The sequence below is a fragment of the Falco biarmicus genome, chromosome 12 (genome assembly GCF_023638135.1).
Source record: "Falco biarmicus isolate bFalBia1 chromosome 12, bFalBia1.pri, whole genome shotgun sequence".
NCBI lineage: Eukaryota > Metazoa > Chordata > Aves > Falconiformes > Falconidae > Falco > Falco biarmicus.
In genome coordinates this window covers 27,515,839-27,533,153 of record NC_079299.1, presented here as the reverse complement: position 1 = coordinate 27,533,153, position 17,315 = coordinate 27,515,839, and the positions used below count along the sequence as shown (strand labels likewise).

The 17,315-nt window shown below is 44.7% G+C and overlaps 1 protein-coding gene across 2 annotated transcripts; it reads left to right on the top strand.

The window, feature by feature from the left end:
- The first annotated feature begins 319 nt into the window (after positions 1-319).
- On the top strand, positions 320-15,202 carry LOC130157853 (D-beta-hydroxybutyrate dehydrogenase, mitochondrial-like). Of its 2 annotated transcripts, XM_056357837.1 has the most exons (4): positions 323-750; positions 7,637-7,789; positions 10,615-10,745; positions 14,170-15,202. In XM_056357837.1, exons 1-4 carry the CDS (start codon positions 411-413, stop codon positions 14,515-14,517), a joined length of 972 nt encoding a protein of 323 aa, XP_056213812.1. In that variant the 5' UTR covers positions 323-410; the 3' UTR covers positions 14,518-15,202. The 2 variants fall into 2 exon arrangements, with proteins under 2 accessions (XP_056213813.1, XP_056213812.1); XM_056357838.1 differs by lacking the exon at positions 7,637-7,789 and having other exon boundaries at positions 320-750.
- The last annotated feature ends 2,113 nt before the right edge of the window (positions 15,203-17,315 follow it).

Below are 17,315 nucleotides of genomic sequence, written 5' to 3'. Positions count from 1 at the left end.
CGATACGAACACCTGTGTAAATTCAATACTATAACACATACAGAACAACCATAACGCAACACTGCAGCGGGCTGCGGAGTGCTCACGGCACGGCCGCGGCCACACGCGGGATGCTCTCGCATCGACGGCTCCGCTGCAGCGCCGGCCGCAGGCACCAGAGCCCCGCCGGGCACAGCCCGCCCCCCCGGGGCTCGGTGCCCCCCCGCCGGGCACAGCCCGCCCCCCCGGGGCTCGGTGCCCCCCCGCCGGACACAGCCCACTGCCGAGCCCCGCCGCCCCGGGGGCCGCCCCTCCTCCCCGCGGCCGGTGCGGGGCGAGGGCGGTGCGTGCGGGCCGCCGCCGCCCGGGGAGGGGATGGCGGGGCGCTGCTCTCCCTCCCGCCCACACGGCGCGGCGGCGGCGCGGGCGGCATGTGGGCCGCGGCCCCTCTGCTGCTGCTGCTGCTGCTGCTGCTCCTGCTCCTGCTCCTGCCGCGGCTGTGGCGGCGCGGAGCGGCGCCGCTGGAGCCGGCCGGCCGGGCCGTGCTCATCACCGGCTGCGACAGCGGCTTCGGGCACCTGCTGGCGCTCCGCCTGCACCGCCTCGGCTTCACGGTCTTCGCCGGCTGCCTGTGCCCCGGCGGCGAGGGGGCGCGGCGCCTGCAGCGGGAGGCCGGCCCCGGTCGCCTGCGCGTCCTGCGGCTCGATGTCACCCGCGCCCGCGACGTGCTGGCCGCCAAGGAGCTGGTGCTCAGCCACCTGCCCGAGCGAGGTGAGGCGAGGCGAGGCGAGGCGAGGGGCTGCTTGCCCCAGAGGGGCGGCTGGACGGGCACGGCGTGTGGCGGGGGAGCACTGGCACTGGCTGTGCTAATCCAGGACCGCTAGTGGTAGTATCACCGGTATTTTATATTAAATAAATGCTCCGGTGCTTGGTTGAGCGGTACCAAAGCGGGGCCTATCCAAAGATGCTGACAGGGGAAGTGGGTGCACATCCCTGCACCACAGGTGAGCACCTTTAGCACCTGGCTAAGAGAAGAGGGAATCCCCATGTGCCTGGGGGGTCCCTAGAAGCCCGTCCGGCTGGAGGAGCAGCAGGGAAAGCAGGGAACAACTGTGCACGCCGTGGAGGCGGCGGGAAAGTGATGTATTTCTGGGCACAATTTGTGAACAAGGGAATAAATAAAGGAAACGCAGTGAGGGCAGCGGCCACGCTGTACCAGACCAGCTACTTCTCCGTACAGCTTGAGGTTTGTCCAGCTAATCCCGAGAGGGGTTAAAAGGAAACCCGTCAGTTACACGCCCTACAGAGAGCATACGCCTAGGGGAACAGGCAGACTTCAGGTTGCAATGAATAACTGCAGACAAGGTAAATCCTGGGTTATCCCCTCAGAGCACGTGACACAGGGCAGGTAATGGGGCCACGGTGACCTCCTTTCTCACGTCGGCTGCAGGGCAGGAGCCACCCGGTGACACAGGGGGATGCACCTGGCGCAGAGCACGCTTGCCTAGGCTCAGAAGTGAGATCCCCTCAGAATTACAAAGAAACGCTTCATGCTCGCACGGGGAATGTAAGCGGAGGATAAAGCAGGCGGAACGTTAATGCAGTGTATGGCCTCTGCCTGCCTGGTTCATTAGCACATTGGGAAGGGGGCGAAACAAGAAGCAAAGGAAGAAAAAGCCTAGGCACCGCTCATTAAGTATGTGTATTTATGGTTGATCTTGATGTTATCTGATTAGGAGGCAGAGCCTTCCCCTCTCAGGCTCCTTCCCAAGCTGCAGAGACAATGCAGGTGACTTACAAGAACCCTTATAGGCTCGATGGGGACGGGATCCCCTGAAACTCTGTGTTACTGATAATTTATCCCGTAATTCTGGCAGTTTACGCAATGGTTGTGTTCATGCTGTCATGTAGACTCGAGTCCACAATTCAGCACGAGGTGGCTGGCCGTCCTCGCTGCTCACAGATGTGTGGACATGCCTTTAGATCAAGGCAAATCACGCTGGAGACATCAGGGCTTGCTGGAGAGGCCAGGGAAAACACTTGAGCACAGCTGGTGTTGAAATGGAGCACGCACACAGCCTGTGCACGGTGGATTTCCTGGGTTGTCAGTCAGGCCGTTACACCTGTATCACGGCTGGGCATGCACTGACAGAGCACGCATTTTATGAAACCTTTTTCCATTGGTCAGCTCTGCTGCTGCAGCATTTTGAGGGTACTCGGCAAAGGCAGAAAAGAAATTTTATAGGTCCAGATAGCACTCACGCCATTTGGGAAAACGGCAATTATCAAGTAATCTTTCTCCTAAGTTTATTAAATAAAAAGGACCACAGGAGTTATTTTAATGTCTGATGTTAATGGAGTAAATGCCACAAGTCGTCTTCATAATTTATACTATACAGGGGCCTAAATATTTTTATCTCAAATGTAAAGAAACTGTGAGGATACTCTACTTACGTAGAGTCTTTAAGCAAAAGACTTCAGTAGGAGTGTTCCTTCTTGGCACCTCTGAAAATAGATGTGTTGTTTTCTTTGGTATTTTAACTTTATAAAAACAGTTTAAATTTAATGATTCAGTTGAAGGTTAGCTCTCATATTAACCAATTTTTTTTGTTAAAGATAGGAATTGTATTTTTTTTAATTTGAGTCAAAGGTTGTTTTTAATGAATTTTTTTTCTATTAGGAAAGAGGCTGCAGTTCTACACTGCAAAGCCTGTATTTTTTGCCTAGAGTCCCAATGAAAACTTAACCACCTAATTGCAGACTCCACTGGTGGCAGGAGTCACACTCTCCCACTGACCCAGTTCACTGCATGGAAAGGCGTAAGAAATTCCTGGTTCTGGGGAGAATGAGTCCAAGGAGTCTCACTCAGTGATTGCTGGTGGCAAGGGGAATCATGGAGGAATATGGTGCTCTGGCATTTCCGGGATAAGCAGACTTACAGAAGACTGAAAGATAAAAGACCTTCTGCTTTAAGTAGACTATTCAGTATAAAATGTAGAAAAAATGCGTAAAATCTCAGGAATAAAACACAGCTCTCCCTACACCTTCTAGTTATGCCGTAACCATGAGATAACTAGCCACAGCTCCGCCTTGTCTTGTCTCTCTCTGTTAACGCAAGAGTAGAAAATCCAAAGTACTGGTAACACACCTACCTGGATATTCTGCCACTTCATCGTTTATTCCCATGTAAATACTTGCTCAGTGCTAGACTGTGAAATTACACCAATCTGAAAAGGATGGCAAATCAATTTCCCATGGTACCTGGCTCATTCTCTAGGGCTAACTAACTTCCCTCCATGAAAATCTGATGGCTCTGATGCCTTTCTTTTTCTTTGTTTTGTGGCTTGTACACCCATTAAGGTGACTTTATTTAGAGTCCTTTCTTGCTTAGAAAGAAGAAATGTCTTGCACTTGCGCATTAAAGCCAATATGAAGTAGACTGGGACTTTGTAGCATGTAAATTTGCAACTCTTTTTAGGCTCTACAGCAAACCTCAGTATTTTTCTGATTTTCTTCTGCTTAAAACAGGAATTTCTCTTCTTTTTCTTGCCTCTTGTGAGTGGGTGACATGGAACTAGCTGGAAGGGAGGGATATTAGTTTTAGTCCTGCCTCCTACGCCATTGAGTACTCTCCTCCACTTAAGATTTCCTATTCACGTAATCCACCCATAGGCCCATGGTACCATATTTTAGCCCAGACTTCCTATACAAATGGAGTCATCCTTGCAATGAAGACAGCCACAGCATAATATTCCAAGCAAAGGATGGTGACTCATGAATGTGCGTACCTAAAACTCAGGAGTCCCATCTGGCCTGCTACCACGGACACCCTGCATTGCCACAGACAGATTGGTTTGTTCCCTTCTTCATTTTTCAATAGAAATATGGCGAATCACACTCCTTCCTTTGGCTAGTTTCCTTTGGTATTGAATTGGAATCTTTCAGGAAAGAGCCTGACATTTTTGCATGGGCTCAGGTTTATATGAGAAACTCCAAGAGTACACGTTTGAGTTCAGAAAATCTGGCGGAATTCAGATATTATCTGTGTCTAGGTACCTACACAGAAACGGCCTGATTTTCAAAAGGTTTTGCAAGCACACATCTTGATTGACTTGAATAGGAAGAGGACTTCTTAAGAGTTTCTGGAAAAACACCAGGCATCTTTTGGGGCTAATAGGGACTGTGGATATGTGCCTTTCAGTCAACATGTCTTGAAGCAGAAATTATCTGGGAAGTTATGTGAGAGCTAGTGTTCTCCTGAAAGCCTCACTAATCTTGTTAGGCTTCCTAAAGTGACTTTGTAGATCCCTGGCTGTATCTTTTATTTATATATTTATATTTTATATATATTATAATTTATTTATATTTATTTATGGTTTTTAATCTTTGTCCTCAGGATCCATTTTCCCAACACAGAGATCAGTGAAAATCTCTCTGATTCCCAGTTCTGCTTTCCAGTTTATTTATTCTTGCCCACTGTAGCATAGTTCTAACACCCTTTTTCCTAAAACGTGCTTGGGCTCGGTTCTGTTTGGGCAGTCTGAGTAATTTTTCCCTTCCAGATCCAACATCAGCTGCTTTTTCTTAATGTGTCTGTGCACAGACAGTCCAAGGAAATGCAGTGTCTCTCCACTTCAGCTCTTCGATTCTTACGGGTGCCTTGTCCTTCTAGATTTCCATGTAAGGACTGTATTTCTCACGTTACCTGAGCTGCATTTCTCTAAGCAAATATACAATAGATTTTGTATGCACATTTATGACATTAGTTTTTGCCACAAAAATTTCAGGAAAGCAAGATCAAAGCAGATTTGAGGTCCCCGAGTACATAGCTGGGCAGGTTGTTTCTCAGGGGGTAAGAAGTTTTCTGAAAAAGTGACATAAGGGAATAATGAACTGTTTGTTATTTGGGAGAACTTTGTGAATTGATTCAGCCAAAGCGGCAGGAAAATTTTTGGAAAATATCAGAATGTTTCCCATTTGAGAATGCTAAAATGTTCTAAGAAACAGTTATGTTTTGCTTGAGGGCAAACAAAATACTTTGAGCTGACACTGAGCAAAATCTCTTTCTATGTTTTACTTAATCTTCTCTTCAGAGAAGTCTGTTTCAGTTTAACTCAAGCCAGTTTTCCCTTTCTTGACCTTTGATTTGGCCACTGCACAGAAAGAAGGAGCCATTATTCTGGGAGCTCTGGCTGTTTACACACACAGGCTGGCCTCACCGCTAACAACCTGGAGTCTTTGAAGTGCATGAGACAAATGACTAGAGACAAAATTTAAGCCTTGCAAGCTAAATTCTGTTTCACATTTTAGAGAAAGAGGAAGAAAATCAATTGTCTGAAGTCTAATGACTGTATTTTTGAAGCCCTAATGAATTCAGGGATATGTGGAGCAAACGTTCTTGCTGTGCAGGATGCAGTGGCAGAAGCAAAATGACATATTATTTTTAATTAGAAAAGGTGAAACTGAGAAGATCAGGGAACAAATTTTTTTACAGTGGTGCCAGTCTTTAGTTGGTGGTGTGTTAAGAGTTGGGTTATGTAAAAGCAAACCTGAATTCAGAGACCTCCAGCCTTAAGCAGAAACAGATGGGATGTGCAGCGACTCAGCCCACCTGCAGATCAGATCATGTGCAAGTACAAAAGTATTGATAATTAGCTTTTACAGAGGACTCTCTAATCCATTCATCTTGAAGCATTTTATTGGGAGGTCAGTCCTATGGGGCCAGTTCCATTTTAAGAAGGAGAAATAAAGCCACAGAATGATAGAAGGCCCTGGAACAACAGGGCAGTGGCAGGGGGAAGAAGAGAGTCTAGGATGGCCAATTCCAGCAGGCAGTTTTTTGGGCTGTTTCCTCTCCTCTATCTGCTAATATTTAGGGCAGTGGAAAAGAGGCAAGTAGACAGGAATTACTCCATTACTAGGACAGCAGTCAGTCTGCATCCAAAGTTACAAGACATCCAGTGTCAAGGATTGTTGTGTGACAGACTGCTCAATAATGATTTATCCTCTTTGGAGGACAGAGTTATCCAAGTTCAGTGTAGTAAATTCCTGATTTTAAGTGTTTTGCTCTGCAAATGAGACATTCACTGAAAGAACTTTTGTTTCTTTCTCTGTTTAAACACCAGTTTCATTATGTAATACAAGTAGTGTGTATATATGTTAGGAAAGCATATAGAGATCTGTTTTACAAAATAATTTAAAAAGTCGTCTGTTTCAGCTTTAACTATTGTTATGAATGAAATCTGGTATTAGCAGTTCTTGGTACGGCTCTGGAAGGACCAAGATACCATGAAATCATCACAGTGGCTTTGTCAGAGAAGATCAGAAAGAAAAGTGTTCAGCCCAAGGGTTTCTGCAGGGCCTTCACCAGGGTGACCGCAGGGCCTCTGAGTAGGTCTTTGCCACCATGGGTACAGGAGGCTACAGCTGGGGCAGCATCACACCCATGCCCCAGACTCTGTGTCCAAAGGAAGGAAGAGAGGCATTGTTACCTGCTGTGTTTCATCAGAAACCTAGGCCTGGAGATCCTGTAGAAGGCATGACAAAACAATCATTTGCTTCAGACGTGTACAAGAATTCTTTTTAAAAAATGCATAAACAAAACTGTCAAAGCTGGCAGAACCAGGCTGCAAACTTAGCTATTTCAATGCAAGGCAGGCTACCCTATGTGCTTCGCTACACTGCTGGTCACCCTAGAAATAAATCTCAGTCAGGATTTGAGGACAGAAACAGAAATGTTTTCAAAAGCACTGTGTCACTCACTGCTTCACTGTACATCTACAGATATGTGCCACGAAGGCAAGAACAAGTCAGCATGGCTTAATCAGCATTTAGTCAGCATGTCAGCTCCAAACTGCGCGCACTCTACACTTCAACAAAAAAAGCATTTCCCTCGTCTGAGGTTTTTAGCACTGTGCAGTGCTCAAACGAAGCGTTCTGTGGCTTTGGGCTAAAGGGCTTGCACTTTCTGGCAGAGAGTTGTGTCAGAACAAGCTTTGCTGCTGATAAATTTCTGCTTGTAAACACTGGAATCTTACTGCATTTCAGGGGGCTGGGCTCCTTAACCCCAAAACCTGTTGTTATGTGAGGAATAGACTTGTACAGGAGTACAAAATCAAAGAAAATACTGTAGCCACTGACCTTACTTGGTTACTTTACCCAGTGCTACACCCGTGTACCCGATTTTGGCAGATGTCAGAAGGAATCAAAGCTCAAATCCTGGAAAAGGATCCAAGACTTAGGCTCCTAAATTAGTTGGGCACTTTGGAAATATTACCCCCTTAGCCTTTAGACTGCTTAATATAATTGTCACAAAGCTGCTCATAGCACACAGTGGGATTAAAGTAATTAAAATATCATGGTACACGACATTGCAAGTAAGATGTAGTCTCCCAGATCATATTATTCATAAATAACTTAAGACGACTATAAAGTGAGTGATTATCAAATAGCACTGAGACTTACATAGTCCAGATAATGGCCCCAGTTACATACCTTCATTAAACAAAACATGCCTGCACTTGTAAGTAGAAAAGACAAAAAGGTAACACAACTAAAATATTGTTTCCAAGGGTCCAAATCCCTAGAGGTTTTTGTGTCGCCTAATGGTAGTTGTTTTGCAGTGAAATATGCTTACTAAGACATTTCTCTTCCATAGGTTTCTGGGGGCTTGTCAACAATGCAGGAATATCAACATTTGGTGAGACAGGGTGGCTGTCTATGGAGAAATATGAAAAATTTGCAGATGTGAATCTCCTTGGGAGCATCAGGACAACCCTGGCATTTCTTCCCCTTCTAAGGAAATACAAGGGTAATGCTAATCCACTGTTACTTAGAGTTGTAGAATAATTAGCTTACTATAATCAGGGTAACGTAGCATCTATAAAAGAAGCCTTAATTGTCTCTCATTGAACTGAAATGACAGCCTCCTTCTGTGTGGCCTGAAAGAGCAACTTGATCCTGAACAGAGGGTAAAGTCGTGATGGGAAAAAATAACCTTAAAGATTCTGTCTTTACAGAGAAATACATAGAAAAAAGTATTCCCAAATAATGAATTAACTCACTGTTTGACTCAAAAAAGAGGAAAAAATGCTTACAGCAGATCATTAAGCCCAGGCAGCACTTATAAGCACTGCCAATCAGAAAACATGAAGATCCAATGAACTCCTGCTTACCTTTATTACTTAGACTCTACTATTTTACTGTTTGGCAATTAGGAAAGGAGGGATGACCCTACAGAGGTGAACTAGAGACATCCAGCTTCCAGTTCCAGGCCTAGCAAGATCCTCTCTATGACGTTGGGCAGGAAACTTCAAGTATGTGAAACAGTGCCGTACAGAGATGCATGAATATCCAATGGGATAAACACATTTGCATGGACAGCCGTACGCGTGGGCTTTATCCTTTCTTCTGAGAAGAAATGGTTCAAATAGCCCTCTGCGGCATCGCAGCATGCCTCAGTTGCTTTGTAGTTTGTTCCCTACCTGTCCCCGTCTGTATTTTGGAAAGGGAGATCCCCTTTTCCTTTCTCCCCCTTTTGCTTAGCTTGTCTACTTAAGTTCATTAAGGTGAGGATTTCTTCTGTGTGCATACAGCACCAAGCACAGTAAGGGCTGTGTTTCATCTGGAAGCCCCCAAAGTCACTGTAGCATGTTGGCCAGATACAAGCATCCCCTTTTTGACTGCTCTGCTTCTTGCTGCTTGGTTGCCTTTGGTTGATGATATTCTGATGCAAGAAAAAAGAAAACTTTTAAATACTGCAAGCCAGATGTGTTTTTGTAAAAGAATGTGCTATTGCATATATCCAGTGAGTGTGTTATGTGGCCCTTCGATGGGGAGACATCACTTCGTTTCTGTGATGTCCTACTTACTGCTAAAACTCTGTAATGCTTATCCACCAGAGGCATTTGTCTGACTTCATGAACTGCAGGGGGTTACTTTGAAGTGAAAGGGTCTAATTGTGTGTATGATATTAAGCACATGCATAAACTTTTAGAAGATTTGGGCCTGGATAGCTGCACTTACATAGTACCTTAGCTCAAAAGAGCATGCTTCATCTCACACCTGGTTGTCAGTGGTGTCTTTATTAACTGCCTGCACTCATATTTTCAAGTCCTGCCTGTGTAGAAGAGGAGGCCAGGGCACTTTGAGGAAGAATTCTAGGTTTTCTGTCCTTCCTTGCAGGAACAGCCAGGACAGCTAAAGCTCATGTTTTTGGGGTCAGCAAGTGGCCTCTCCAAAGGAAAAGCTCGAATTGTGAATGTTAGAGCATTCTCCTAGGAAAGCTGAGTTTCAATTACCTTAGGCAAAGAGAGAAGTCAAATGACATCCCACATCCTGGGTGTGCACCCCAAATCCCTTAGCTACTGGATAAAGGCAGCAGAGGTCATCCTACCATCACTTACCCAGTAGCTGTGTTCTGAAGGAAAGGGCTTACTGCCATTTTAGGATGAGCACCTGTTCCAAGAAAAACTTCGAGATTATTAATACTTGTGAAGGGAGGTACTGCCCTCCTGCCTAGAATTTAGACATCCTACTCTGAGTAGAGCAACATTTCCTCATAACTTTTCCAGCTGGCCAGGCTAGCCAATGTAGCATCTTGGTCAGCAAGCTGGTAGTTGTTCCCTGTTATTGTATAAAAGACTTACTCCAGACGCTGTGTAGGAAGACAGGGAACCTAATTCCAAATGACAGATTTCACCGCATTCCCATGATATCCTTTTGATATGCCACAAGCCTATACAATTTGGTCAGATCCGGGGCCCAGACATTATCTGCATCTGTGGCAGCAACAGGCATGTGTTCTCTGTGTTCTCTGCATTGTTAGCAATGAGGCCATCTTCTCTCTCACTTCTCGTATTTATGTATCCATGTTCAAACATTTCTTACCCTGTGGTATGACTTTGTGATGGAAGTTTACAAGTAAACAATGGAAATGAACCACAGCCCAGCGCCTCAAATCAGAAATTTCTTGCTATTTAAGGCATGCCTGCACTAGGAAAATATATTCCCTTATAAAAGGGAAAAAAGCAGCACAGATCAGGAAGATTACAGCAAGGCAGCATACGGCTGCACACATTTTGCCAAGTCATCGTTCTCTGGTGAAGCTTATCACTGTACAGTCTGGGTTCGACTTTATATGCACAGGTGCAAGGCAGGTCTCGGTGCAGAGACATCATTAGCACAGAAAAAACTGTGTTAGTGGTCATATATCCACCACAGGGAAAATGACCTGCTCCACTCGTCTGCAGTCCTTCTCCTATTACTAGCATAGTCTCTTATTACTATTTTCCAGTTTAAAGTTTTTAGGGGACTGCTTTGATTGCTGTCTCTTTCATGCTGTCTCAGACTCAGAAGGAATAAGAAGCATGCTAGGAATGTGTTATACTTTGTCTAGTCCAGCATCTGTCACTAGATGGAAGAAAGATTTTTTTGCGTGAAGTTCTCTGCTTAACAGGGCTGAGTACACTTCTGTGCTGGGACTGTACGCTTACGCAGCCCAGCTTTGGCATACTATGTAGTAAACCAGCATCATGCTAAATACCACGTTAGCAGCAGTTCAGAAGACTCAGGTAAATCGATTCTATGTTGAAGATTGAGAGTGAAGTTATGTTATTTGTGCTATTTTCTTTCCAGGCCGTATTGTTTTCATGTCCAGCATTATCGCCTATTTTTCTTTGGGAAATGGCATTTATTCTATGACTAAGGCAGCTATTGAAAAGTTTTGTGATGCTCTAAGACTGGAAATGAAGAAGTTCGGCGTCCAGGTAAGTGATGTAACAAGTAGCTGTTGTGTGAAACTCCCTGCTATTTCTAACATTGATTTTCCTATGAGAAAAAGAGAAGTTTCACTCCTGAAACTTCCTACAGAGCTGAAATGCATGTTTTTGTCGGGGAAGAAGCAAGTGACTTGCACAAAGAATACCTGACAACAATGTGAGGTGTCATGGTTTAACCCCATCCAGCAACTAAACCCCATACAGCGGCTTGCTCACTCCCCCCACAGTGGGATGGGGGAGAGAATTGGAAGAGTAAAAGTGAGAAAACTGATGGGTTGAGATAAAGACAGTTTAATAAGTAAAGCAAAAGCTGCATGTGCAGGCAAAGCAAAACAAGGAATTCATTCAGTACTGCCTATCGGCAGGCAGGTGTTCAGCTATCCCCAAGAAATCAGGGCTCCATCACGTGTAACCGTTACTTGGGAAGACAAATGCCATCACTCCCAACATTGCCTCTTCCTCCTTCCCCCAGCTTTATAAGCTAAGCATGATGTCATATGGCCTGGGATATCCCTTTGGTCAGCTGGGGTCACCTGTCCCAGCTGTGTCCCCTCCCAACTTCTTGTGCACCCCCAGCTCGCTCCCCGGTGGGGTGAGAAGCAGAAAAGGCCTTTGGCTCCATGTAAGCCCTGCTCAGCGATGACGGGAACATGTACTATCAACAAGGTTTTCAGCCAAATCCAAAACATGTCCCCATGCTAGCTCCTATGAAGAAAATTAACTCTACCCCATCCAAAACCAACGCAACATAGAAATTTTGGCCAAGAGAGTAAGTACAAGCATATTCAAAATAGTATCTAATCTTGCTGAAAGTAAGCTCCATGATCCAAATGACAAAGATCAAGATCAGAGCTGAATCCATGCATGCAGCTTCCCCTTGGAAAGAGGTGGTTTCTCTGTGGCTAATCAGCCAGCTGCGAATTGCTGAGAACAGTGGACCTGGGTGATGCCTGCCGTTCTGAGCAGCTGTGGGACAGCATGCCTTCTCTTTGTACCAACACTGACATTTCCACCCTTTCTCCATATCCTCTACAGTGGAGAGAGTTTCTGAGAGAGACCTGCCTGAGCAGTGCCATGCTCTGTGAAATGCTTGTAACAGTACCAAGAATCCAAAACTTTCTCCGAGGTGGCTGTGGGAGCAGAGTCCGGATGTTGAGTGCTGTGTAGCGAGAAGGAAGGCTCGTCACCTACCTGGGGGGTTCTTTCTCCCTCTTTTCTCCCAAGATCAGTACTTAAACGCTTGCTTTTTGTGGGAATAGCTACGCTGCAAGCGACAGTATTGTGCAGAGAATTATGTTTTCATTCTCTTAACCTAAGAGGCTCTAAGAGTGCTCTTAGTGTCCTGTCTAAGCAACACTGATAGTCAAACGTGGAGCTTAGATCACTAAGTAGCTTCACTAGGCTTTTTCCTTGGAGTCACTTCACTGGTGAAACACTGTTCTCAAACACTAGAAGTCTTCCCTAGAGGATTTACATTGGTGTACTCTTTCTCTACACAGATTTACAGCACTGTTCATAAGCTTTGTGTTGGAAGAAGTTACAGCTATGCATCTATTAACTACCCCTCCCAGATAAATATAAAATGCTATAAAATGCAAGTGATTTTACACATCCTAATACCACACAGCATGATGAGGATTTCAACCGATTAGCTGAGGATAATCTCAAATGCATGGAAGAGCTTAGTTTAACAGGTTAGCTACTCTGGTCGTTTTGGTTTTTTTACTGTTCCCCCACCCCCGGAGCAGCCCCAGCACACAGTACAGTAAGCCAGGCTGACAAACGTTTTTGGAATGTCTACGAGAATTATTTTTCTGTTTCTCACTGTACGCAAGACACTGGCTGGCATTTACCTGAGAACCTACCCTGCAAAGAGCTTGCAGAATAGATGGTCCCTCTTCCCTGTTCTTCCCTCCCCTCCTCTGTTGTTACCTTTGTCCTTTCAGGAGAAAGTAACCCAGAGGTGGCAAGGAACAGATGGAGCTATGGCTCTGTACTCCCACTGTACTGTGGCCAGGCAAGCTGGCTGCCTGCAGGAGACAAAGTATGTATCTTCCATTGGAAAGGTTACAGAAAATCAAGAAGGGGGCGGGGGTGGAAGGTATTATCTCTCCTTCCCTCCTAGCCAGCTCCAAAAATCTCCAAAACACAAAGTCTTCAAAACCCTTTTGTTTAAAATAAATGTGGGAAGTTTACTATGGGCATTGGTTTGGCTAATACTAAACACTTTTGAAAATAGCACCCAAAGGGAGGGCTCCCAAAGATGCCCTGTGACAAACGTACCGAAGGCAGCATAAGATGCCCCAGCTATGCACACCGTCTCTCTGCAGGAGCTTGCCTGCATCCTGTCCTTCTCCCCACATCTCTTGACCCCTCCGGTGTGCAGTGTAATGACTGCTGTGCAGGCCAAAAGGCAGGCATGTGCAGGTACTGACATACACGTGGTGGCATCTGGTAGGTGGGCTGGGTGGCAGATGAAGGTTTTATACTACCACAGACTTTCCAGAGAACATCTGGCAGATCCCCAAGTGTCTTACGCAGCTCAGCACCTTTTTTCCTCACCTTATGTTGTAGTCTTTAGATACCTGGTCAGTTAAATGCCACGGAGCTTTTAATGTTGCGTATCTACAAATCGTTTGAACAAGCCCGCTGCTAACTGAGGAAAAGCATGCATACTGTGAGTGCTCAGCCTGCTTGGAAATCCCCCAGAAGCTCAGAAGCTAGCAGAACAGCAGCAATAACACATGCAAAGAAAACAGGCAGAGCAGCAAAGGATTTGCGTGCTTTCAATATAAGCCTACATACAGAGAAATGTACAGAAATTTGCTAATGACTTCAGTGAGAGCTAGTCCAGGACCTTTGGTCCACTCTGAACTTGGCTGACAAAACCTGTTCTACTTTTAGTTACACCTGCTTGGGGAAAACAGCACTTCTTTCCCCAGGACCTTCTAATTTTCGTTGACATCTCCTTTTGTCTCAAACCGGGGCAAAAAACTACCAATTGCAAGATTTGGCACTGACTGAAGAATCCAAAGTATTCCACTTTGGAGACATCAAAGTCATACTGAAATGTTTTGTCTCAGTATTGTCAAAACATTTATACCATTAAGCATTCTATAAAAATCAAAGATGCACTATTGCATTCTGTGAAGGTATGCTGAATAGTCAAAACAAGAACATTAACATCAGAGAGAAATGAGGAAGTCAGAATAAAGCACCTCTGCAATCTTAAAGGTTTCATGGGAGTACATTTTATTTCAGTCAGGTTTTCAAGGTTAAAATTTCCACAAAGCAGCATTTTCTGGAAGAAATCTGTCTGCAGAAATCTTTTGATCTGCTTTACTGACTATAGTATTTAATTGAATTCAGAAAGACTGATTGTATCTTGATAAGTTTTACATCTTGCTTTTAGGTCTGTATTATTCAGCCAGGAAATTATGCACGCTCTACAAAAATTCAGCCACCAGTCAGTGCTGAAGAGATTTGGAATGAACTCAGCGAAGAGGAAAAGGCAGTTTACAACAAGGAGTACGTTCAAGAACGAGCAAACTTTTTCAACAGCATTCTCCGAGAAGGAAGCACTAACGGCAACGAAGTTGTAGATGCTATGGTAGATGCTTTAATGTCTCCTGCACCCAAGGCACGTTACATGGTAGCGAAGCTGAAGGAAAAAGCACTGGTGTTTGTGTGTGCTTTATTCCCGACCGTTGTGATGGATTCCGTTTTGTCTTATGCTCTGAGTAAAGTAAAACTTGCATAGCCTATGTTGGTACTACTGTGACTCAGGCGGGGCAGGTTTTTTTAAATGTGAAAGCCAGGGCTGAATCTAATGCCCCCAGAAATCAGTATAATGACAGCAATTATCTGATACAAACTTTGGAGGGTCTCCCTTGTCAGAACTGTCAGTTATTCATAGGGAAAAACATACAGGACTCCATGTAAAATGAATACGTTTGTCTAGGTAACTTTATTTCTCCCATGTGGAAAAAAAAATATGGCCACTTGGGCTGCTTTAGGTATCACCTAGAAAATTTAATGCAGCTTTTCCTGATATTGGGTTACTGTGTTACAGGCATGATGGAGACAAAATGGAGCATATCCTCGAGGGCAACAGCCCACCTGAAATCATTACAGCACAGAGGAAGATACCTTATTTGTAGGAACCTGAATAGTAATGTATTAGGGGTGATGGGAAAAGGTTAATGGAAAAGTTAGGAATGAGCAACAGACCTTGAAATACTTTGAATGAAGTTAAGTGACTGTGGAAAGGTAGGAAGTGCCGAATAATAAAGTTGTAATATGGAAATAGTGTCTTCACTAACTACAGTTCAGTACTTTGTCAGGTATTCTATATAAATCTGTGACAAAGACAATATTTCATGGACTTCGAAAAAGAAGTAGCATATTACATTTATGAATGAATATTCAATCCTAAATAAAATCTATCTTTTAACTAATGTCTGGATTAATCAATGCGTTAACCTAAAGCACAGTCAGAGAGCTAAACACCAGGGTGACTGATACTACTATGCAGTAGCAACCTGTAGCTTAGAAAGAACATATTCCACCTGGAGCTCTGGTTTTGCTACTATTACAAGGAGTAAGGTCTGACGAAAACATGCCTATTATCATGAACAGGAAAACTTTGGTAACATGTATCTATGAGAGTAATTGAGCACAGTGGCTTCATTGGGAGCCTCCTACTAACTGCTTGGAAAAGGTTGCTGGTTTACACATAACACGGCTTTAAATTTGGCTTGGTTGTGGCATGGCACAAAATCCAAGACATCTGGGACCCAAAGATCCTGGAATAGCTGGGATTAACTGTGGTGACACTGGTAGATAGAGGGCAACAACATGGGGCATCAGCCTTGCACATGCCAGGTCTCCCATATCAAACCAAAGACACTGCTGTAAGTTGACCTAGTTAACTTTTTGGTCTGTACCAGAAATTGCATCCTATTCATGGGAAGCCTTTCCTAATATGTTTCATTCATTACTGAGAAAAGTTACCTTCTCTCTTGGTGGTTAATTAGGCAGTCTGAGTCAGGAACATGGGCAAGATGAGCACACAGACTATTCCAGGTCCTCTCCTGGTACACTTCAGCAGTGGAACAGCCATCTTACTGCACCTGTTTCAGATTGCGGAACATCTTAGTTCTCTTCCCAAATGCTGGACCCATCCCTGGAACTGGCATTGGCAAGAGGACAAGCCAGGGCTCCCACCTGCTGCACAGCCCATCAACAGCAAGATAATCAGATGATTATCATCTACTCTCCTCATTTAACCACAACAGAGCAAGGCCAAGCAAGGGAACGGGAACAAGGCTTATTCCAACTGAACCAATTGATTTCTTGTATAGGAATTCCCCCTGCTTGACCTCAGGGATTTCAGCAGCCTTCCATTGCTTTGGAAGAGTTGCTTTCATGCTCTTAGCCGTTCTTTGTGCAGATTACCCTTCCTTACAGTAAGTAGCTCTGAACTCAACAAGCAGCTTTGACACCCAGATGTTTCTCTACTAGGCCCAGGCTACATGTGCTTCTCTCTGCCTCAAAGACAACGTCACTTTCCATTACATGGTCTCCCTTCTATTTGTGTTTGTAAAGCTACTGCAATGTCGTTGCTGAGAGCCAGTACCATTGGAAGACCTGCTTCCCAGGCACCGATGACATGAAATAACTTCCAACTGAAAATTCCTCCTTTATTTGCTCTGTGTGTGGTGAAGCATGTGATCAATATTTCAGTAGCCTCATGTGACAGATGAACAACAGAACATTTATTCCTTTGTCTTGAAAACTAAGAACTTGCAATGCATAGTATCTCACACAGGGTACAGTGACAGGCTGGATGAGAACAGATGGGACAATTGAAGGCAGTTTGTATTTTCATTGCTGCCTAACCTGTCAGTGTGGAAGCTAACTGAAAAACAGCTACAAAATCATTATCTTTCATCTTCCCCCTCAGCTTTTTAGTATTATGATCTGCATATAAAGAACTAATCAAGAGAGAGTCAGAGCTTCAGTTATTAACAGGCCTGATGCCTCCCACTGAAAGTCATCTGGAATCCTCCCACTGAGTTATATGCATTCCAAGGCACTGCGTTAGACAAGTACACGTAAAAAAATGCAACGGGAATGACTTCAGAGTCCTTGGTCTTCATAGGAAAGAGACCCTCATAAGAGACGGTGATGAAAGAGGTATAGCACTCCCTCCTCTGCAGGTCTCGTAGGGTACAGAAATTGTGAGATTAGTAACAGAAGCTTTTAGTGAACACTGGTAACCAAGCCAGTGACAAATCCTGAGGATCCCCAGAGCTGTCATCTCCTCAGCCAAACTCCTGCTCACCTACGTGTTGCTGGAAAGTTCACCCAACTCTAGGGATCCTACCCCTCTTCCTGGGCCACACGACACCTGGGAGAACATGCTGGGAAGTGCACAATTCCTGGACTGCTCCACCTTCCCTTTTGTTACTTTGCCACCTTGCTGGGCAAGGCGTGCCTCCCTCTTACCCTGTAATGATGAAATCACCTTTACCTCAAGTCAGGTTAAAGTGCAGA

Excerpts from the sequence above, each read along its gene's own strand:
- LOC130157853 (XM_056357837.1), top strand. The coding sequence starts at position 411 with ATGTGGGCCGCGGCCCCTCTGCTGCTGCTGCTGCTGCTGCTGCTCCTG. Across the intron at positions 751-7,636 it reads CAGCCACCTGCCCGAGCGAG|GTTTCTGGGGGCTTGTCAAC; the intron begins GTGAGGCGAGGC and ends TCTCTTCCATAG. Across the intron at positions 10,746-14,169 it reads TGAAGAAGTTCGGCGTCCAG|GTCTGTATTATTCAGCCAGG; the intron begins GTAAGTGATGTA and ends TCTTGCTTTTAG.